The sequence below is a fragment of the Brassica oleracea genome, chromosome C6 (assembly GCF_000695525.1).
Source record: "Brassica oleracea var. oleracea cultivar TO1000 chromosome C6, BOL, whole genome shotgun sequence".
Taxonomy (NCBI): domain Eukaryota; kingdom Viridiplantae; phylum Streptophyta; class Magnoliopsida; order Brassicales; family Brassicaceae; genus Brassica; species Brassica oleracea.
The window spans coordinates 33,959,827-33,967,396 of NC_027753.1; the positions used below are offsets into that span (position 1 = coordinate 33,959,827).

The 7,570-nt window shown below is 36.6% G+C and overlaps 1 protein-coding gene across 1 annotated transcript; it reads left to right on the forward strand.

Moving 5' to 3' along the window:
* The first annotated feature begins 4,203 nt into the window (after positions 1–4,203).
* LOC106299485 (ninja-family protein AFP1) lies at positions 4,204–5,532 on the forward strand. The gene is made up of 2 exons (XM_013735569.1): positions 4,204–4,849; positions 5,115–5,532. The coding sequence occupies exons 1-2, from the start codon at positions 4,300–4,302 to the stop codon at positions 5,477–5,479; spliced, it is 915 nt and encodes a 304-aa protein (XP_013591023.1). The 5' UTR covers positions 4,204–4,299; the 3' UTR covers positions 5,480–5,532.
* The last annotated feature ends 2,038 nt before the right edge of the window (positions 5,533–7,570 follow it).

Sequence of the window (7,570 nt, forward strand, 5' to 3'; positions counted from 1 at the left end):
CGGAATACCGATGGCAACGACTCTTTCCTCGGAATTTCCTCGGAATTTTTAAAATCCCAAACGGCTCTCTAACGGGTATAATATATCCTCGAATATTTGTCGGTATTTTCCGAAGAATATGACTTCCTCGGTATTTCATCGGTATATTCCGAGGAAATTCCGAGGAAACCCAAATTTTGGGTTTTCTCGTAATTTCCTCGGAAATTCGTCGGAATATTCCGAGGATCTCATTTTCTATCAGAATGTCCGTCAGAATTACGATGTTTTCTTGTAGCGAGTAGTTACTAATATCTCCATATCAATGCAACACAATACATAAAATGGTCTAGTGTGTACATTTTATGTATTGTTTCCTTGATATCAAACCGCACATTTAACTCAGGCGATGAAAGAGTCGGTGCAATTTGATCTCCGGCATCATGTGTCGTTACTGGTTCGTCCAGTGCAACATGTTAGCTTCTTGCATGTTACACCTACTTAAAAGAGAGCGTATAGTTTTATTACATCATGTCTCGGTTTATATCTGGTTTAGCTAGCCAAACTTGCATTGTAATTCGGTTCATGTTGCAGAGAAGAACCTCTAAGAGAGTAATAAGAGGCATCACTGCATGATCTTTGTTTTGTTTCATCAGTTTTCTGTTAAGGTTGAATAAAGTTTCCTCTTATGAATACGTGAAGGTATATCCTATGATTTGTTCCATTGCGAATCAATCCCTTTCAAGAAAATTAATAATTTGAAACAATCAAGTATTGTTAATTTGTAAAGAAAAAGAGAATGATGTACATATGTAATTAAAATTAAATTAGCGGTTATAAAAAGAAGTAAACAAAAATAAATATGGCATTGCTTGATAAAGAGAAAACAACAATTATGCGAATGTGAAACCTCTCTCGTCTCCAGGTTTGGAATACAAATCTCTTACACGTCAAAGATTTTGCTAGATTTGATTCCATTCCTTTCTCCATCGAATTCCCACCTACCTTTTTTCCCTAGAATATGTGTCAACATAGCTTATTTTCCAAGAAATATTCATTTTTAACTATTTCCTTAAGATCTGTAGACTAACACGAAACTATATATGAAATGACTATAACCATAAAATTTAAGAGGATAAAAAGGTAGATTATCATCTTATTATCATTTCTCTCACAACCATTCAATCGACTACCAATTGAAAAGGTAGATTGTATTCATAGTTACTTTTTAAGGATGTAATCATAGTTGTTTGAACTAAAGTCTATTCTTTGTTTCAAAAAAAAAACAGAGAACTAAAGTCTATTCTAAGAGGTGAATTCATTGATATGGAAATTAATCTCGAAGGACTGTACACAGATTGCGAATGAATCAAAAATTTCAAGCACAACAGTTTTCATTTCTCTCACAACCATTTCTAATAACATTCACTGTCTTTTTAATTGAAGAACTGTTTTTTTTTGTAACTGAAATTAATTGAAGAATGTTATTTATAAGAGATGTATTCTTTTATAAAATAAATGTTATGATTTAAGTGCATTTTTTATAGATACTTCTCTTTTCTTCTAATTAAATTCATAAAATATTTAATATTAGTATATAAATTTAATTATTAAACTGAATAATTCTTTTTCTTTAAAATGCTCCTACATGTCTTTAAAAAAATATAGATAGGATTTTGTTACCGAAGATTTATTCAAGTTACATTAGTGGTCTAATATTCATACCTAGTGTTCAGAATGGGCAAAAAATGTAGAGGCAAAGAAGGTCATCCAAATTATTCCGGTTTCGGGTATTTCGATTCGGTATGTGGTTAGACAAATTAATTTCTGAGAGCGTATACATATTACAGATCACTACTGTAAAATTAAACATCTATCGTGAAGAAGAAAATATCATTTGGGAATATAATCATATATGATACGCAAGGATCTACACACCCACTTGGACACGTGTTACTTGTCCAATCTCTGACATGATTCACGTTCCCGGGACAGTTCTTTGAGGCCATTTTCGTAATTAACGGAGAGATGTCCTGAGCTGGCGTGTGGGGACTACGTACCTTACTTACCTCAAGCCAATGGGTAGCCCTTAAGATTATACTAAAATTATCTGGTTTTATGCGATCAAGATCACGTCGGATTAGGGTTAGGAGAGGAGTTGGATCCATTAATATGCGATATCCTCATATCCATAACTAGCACAAAGTGTTTCTTTTTCACAATGAAGGTACTTTGATAAGTAAAAACTAATCCAGAAGATAGGTTCTCGAGATCTGAATAAAATGTTTATACATGTCATTAAGTATGTTCAGGAGAAATGTCAAGATTTTAAGATTTTCAAATCATATCATGTTGAGTTAAAATGCGTAAACGGTAAATCTGTTTTCTTCCTGATATTCTAAGTGATTCATATGTCCATCTATCTCTTCATACAATATTACTCTAACGAAACATCTACATGTTTCCGTATGTTTAATCGCATCTAGCACTATCTAAAAAGTGATAATATATATAAGTTTATATTTTTTATTTATATTTTTTTTTGCCATCTAAAATTTTATTCATAAAGTTTGTTATATAAAACAGCCCCAAAAAAAAGGTTCCAACAACCAAACCCAAACATAAACTACAACCCGAGTTCAACACTGGTCCAAATTACAGACTAGCCCAACACTGGCCCAACCTACACAAACGTGACAACACATTAGTACGTGTTGCACCGAACGCTAAGACGAAGACACGTGTTTCCGGAACCTCCACCATCTTCACCGCCGGAAACGTCGTCACTGGACCAAACCAAATCAGCTAACACACTGGATTCAACCGGGATCAAGACCACAACCAAAGAACGACATCCAACAACTGTATTGGAAGTTCTCATATAGCATCCATCGACTTATGTCGGAATCTCTTCCGAACACCCCAAGCCACCTCACAGAAATCGAAACCACCAGATCTGACGATTCATAAAAATACAAATCGACGACAATCGATCCTTCATCCTTCGTTTTTCATAGGATGGAGGAAGGAGAGTCAATCGGAAGGAGGAAACTACAGGAACCGTAGATCTCTAACCACCGCCGCCGTCAGTATTTATATATAAACGCTGGATGAACCGGCAAGGAGCCAGCCGTCAACCCCGAGGGATAAGGAGCGACACCGGAGTCAGAAGCCGGCAAACGAAACTGAAGGAGCCATCGTTTCCGGAAGCTAAACCCGATCACACGGGAACCGAACTCATCTCATCTCTAACCTTCTGAAAGATATATGATTTGATAAGAGGGTAGAGATTGAAAGAGTTTTGTCTCTCTAACAGAAGACTATATTTTTTATTTATCAAACGGCTATTTTTTTATATTTAAATAAAATAAAAATAATCTAGGTAACCAGAATATAACGAATTTTAAATACCATGTTCCATCTAAATCACTAATTTAAACCAAACCTTAAACAATTCTCACTGGTACACTTGTTCATAAAGTAATGGTATTATTGTTCGAACTGAAAAAGTATTGGATGCTGTATCTTAGGATGTTACACTGGTACCATTGTAGGACCTGATTACGATGAACCTTAGCCGTTCCTCTGACTCTGACTTAACATAATAGAGATACACGTGTCAAGTACACTTTACGAAGACACGTAAGTAGCCAGTGAATAATAATAAAAAATGGCATTGTTTTTGCGTTACAAAGGAGCAATAATAATAGGGCAAATAAAGTAAGGGGACAACGAGATTAAAAACAATAATTTAAAGGAAAAAGAAAAACTCTGAAGCCGTGCTAAAAACGTGTCAATGTGAGGGATCATCTGATCTTCCACTTGGCCCTTTTCTCTCTGCTCTTTTTCATACATTGGCTATTCTCGTCATTTTCTTTTCTTCTACGTGTCCATACAATTTATTTATTCAGTTTATTTAAATAAATAATGTGTAAATGGTAGCTTATTATATTTTTCATACATACTCAAATTGGCTATTACAGTTCCTACTTTTGTTTGATACAAATTTAAGCAGAAAATAGAAAAAAAAATTAGGGGGGGAATGGTAGACTGATCTAAATGGAAGTGAATATTCGGTGTTTCTCTTGTACTGAGAACTTCAAGTTCTCTAGTCTGTCTCATCCATTGAATGTATTTTTTGGTCTCCCCAAGAAAGTAACTAACAGGAAATAAAACATTCTTGAATATTTTTTCTAGGGAAAGAAATCAAAGAGAAAGATTGTAAACTTTATTTTCTGAGATATTGGATATGGGTGGGATCAAAATCTAATCTTATTTAACTCGGATCACTGTTACATCATCTCTCAGTACAGTGTTTTCTTCATGTCTGAAGCAAACGAGAGAAGTAGAGAAATGAGTAGAAGTATGTTCCCAAGAGATCTGCTTCAGAGATATACCCCTATCTCAGCTAAAGTTGTAAATGGTAAAGAAGTAGACGAGGAGATTGAGTTGGATCTTAGTTTATCTCTTGGCGGGAGGTTCGGAGTTGACAAAAGCAAGCTCGCGAGATCTTCCTCTGTCGTGGGCCCCACGATGCCTTTTCCCCGGGAGAATCATCAGCCAGAGACAGAGATGAGGCCTGTCGAGACATCCGTGGCGGGACATATGGGTTTGCCGAGAACGACGTCGTTGCTGGTGGAGACGGAGGAAGAGTGGCGGAAGAGGAAGGAGATGGAGAGTTTAAGGAGAATGGAGGCCAGGAGAAGGAGAAGCGAGAAGCTTCGTGGCAGAGGCAGCGGCAGCGGCGGAGGGAACATCATCAAACCAACCGAAGCTAATAATGATAGTGTTCCGGGAGAAGGTTCCACCACTACGAGGCGGCGAGGTAGGCCGCGGTCGGTACTGCCACGGTGGTCAGGGACGGCTAACGAAGGTGGACTTTTACGACAACACAGTTCTTCTAGATTAAAACTTGAACTACAACCAAATGAATGCATCAATCTGAAAATCATTACACACACTAAGTTAGTTAGTTTCTGCTGCTGGAAATTAAGCCTAATCTTTGATATAAATTGTTTCCACCTTTTTGGAACCTGAAAGGTCATTTGCTTAGATATGAATATTTTAAACATACCAAATACTTTTTTTTTTGGTAACAATGTATTCTAAGAAACAGTGGTGTGTTTGATTCATTCAAGCATCTAGCGAAGAAGCAAGAAGCTTACCGTCGCCACAGCAACAACATCAACAGGGAGCAATGGCAATGCCGAATAATGGGCTAAGAAGATTGAGTTCAGTGGACATGAGGATAGAGCCGCCACCACAAGGGAACGGTAAAAAAGAGATGCCATGTGTGTTCACCAGGGGAGATGGACCTAACGGGAAGAGAGTTGATGGGATTCTTTATCGATACGGTAATGGAGAAGAAGTGAAGATCATGTGTGTCTGCCATGGTGATATCTTGTCTCCTGCTGACTTCGTTAAACATGCTGGTGGTCCTCATGTTGATCATCCTCTTAGGCACATTATTGTCAACACTTCTTCTCTTTCTAATCTCTTTTAGAAACCCCCTAACTCTTCATTTGATCCCTTTTATTTTTAAGGCCAGATTTTAGAGAAGAAGATGCTTAAGAGTTTTAGTTCAGACAACATATATATATGCTTTGTCTGATTCTTGTAATTTCTCAATTTTATATTTGTATTTTTACTGCTTTATACAGAGAAGAAGAAACAAAACATTCTTATCAGTTTTAACTTTTAAGAGAGTAACATTAATGATGCATATGGTGATGAGTACACAAATAAAAACCCTACTACTCTCAAAATAGGAAACAGACTTGAAAAATAAAAACAAAAAACTAAAGCTTCTAATGGCTACGCACTTGTTTGCTTGCTGCTTTTCAAATCCTCTAATAACACATCTTCTTGATCACAATCTAGAAGGCTGGATTCGTTTCAGTTGTTTTACACCATTTTTCATCGTTAGCCTTATCGAGAGGCTATCAAGTGCACTTGAGTGCTAAATGCAGAACCTCGACTAGATCGTCCTGAGGACCAGTCTCCCATAGTCCCTTTGTGAAAACATCCTTAGCTTTGACTTGACGAGACAATGTTGAATCCATTCTCGTGAGAAGAGAAAGAATGATCCAGCTGCCCGCTTATCCGATATCAGCTCCAAGATGACAATACCATAACTGTAAACATCTGCTTTCTCCGAGACACGGCAAGTCATTGCGTATTCCGGAGCAACATAGCCGATTGTTCCAGCCACCCCCTGTTGTTGTGACATGAGACTGCGAAGTCCCCAAGAGCTTCGACAGCCCGAAGTCAGATAGATAGGCGTTGTAGTTGTTGTCCAAGAGTATGTTGCTCGGTTTGATGTCTCTGTGCAAGACTTTAGCTGAACACTGCTCGTGAAGATAGGCAACAGCACGCGCTACATCGAGAGCAATCTTGTGCAGGATCTTCCACTCAAGAGCAGGCTTCGATCTTTCTTTGATGAAGTCTTCAAGGTTCCCTCCGGATAAGTAGTTGTAGATAAGGAACATCTCTGTCTCGCTCGCGTGGTAACCGATTAACATAACGAGATTCGGATGCCTAACCGTTTCAAGAGACAAGATCTCAGCGTCAAACTGTTGGTCCCCTTGAAACCTCCCGACAAAAGAAGAAGCGCAGGCTCCACTGATTCATCATGAGTCGCACCAGAGACTTGTGACCCTAGCTAGCGTGTCTGATGAACTTTGTAACTCGGATAGTTTCCTTTCTTTTGCATTGTTATTCCCTGAGGATGATGGAGATAAGGAAGGAGATGCAGGTCTGCTGTTTGTGATCTCTGGATCGTCCTTGAGACGAGCATCACTGGCAATGCTCCCCAACTGGAACAAAACAGGCCTCTCATCATTCCCTCTTTTGCTCGTTGGTCTTTTAAAGGCTGCAATCAGAAGGTGAAAACTGGATACATAGTTTTCAAAATATAATTAAAGAGACACGTGCATGGCATTACGTTAGAGTTTTTTTTTTTTTTTGGGTTGGGGTGGATAAGCACCAGTAGTCCCTTTTAATTTAAAATCTTAAGATTTCAGAAACAACGCATATAGCATATCTCTTATTTATTTGGACTTTAGAAACAACACACATAACAACACACTTATCCCCTATATATTATTTGAGAAGCATTACAACTTCTTTTTGTAGCCACGTGTCATCACTAGAATGATTCTTAGAATCATTAGAGAAATATGTTGGTCCATCTAATTATATAATAAGCTTTTTATTAAACTAACAATAAATTCATCATTAATGTACTTTATTATTTCCTTAAATAAAATTTACGGAATTTCCTAATGTGGCTAAAGTATATATGGCAATTAATGATTTTGAATAATAAAGATTTGATAAAAAATAGTGTATCTTCTATCATATTTGTTTAATTTTAAGCTATTAAATAAATTAAATAACCACAATAACCATATAATAAAAATATAGATTTTTATGTATATGTTATATTTTGAATTTTTACAAACGGCTATAAATTACTAAAACTGTTAAAAATTTCACATTCAAATTTTATGATCCATGGTTTAAAATTTTTGTTATGACAAAATACAAACGATTACAAAAATTATATAAGTAAAAAGTCTAATTTAATTAATTA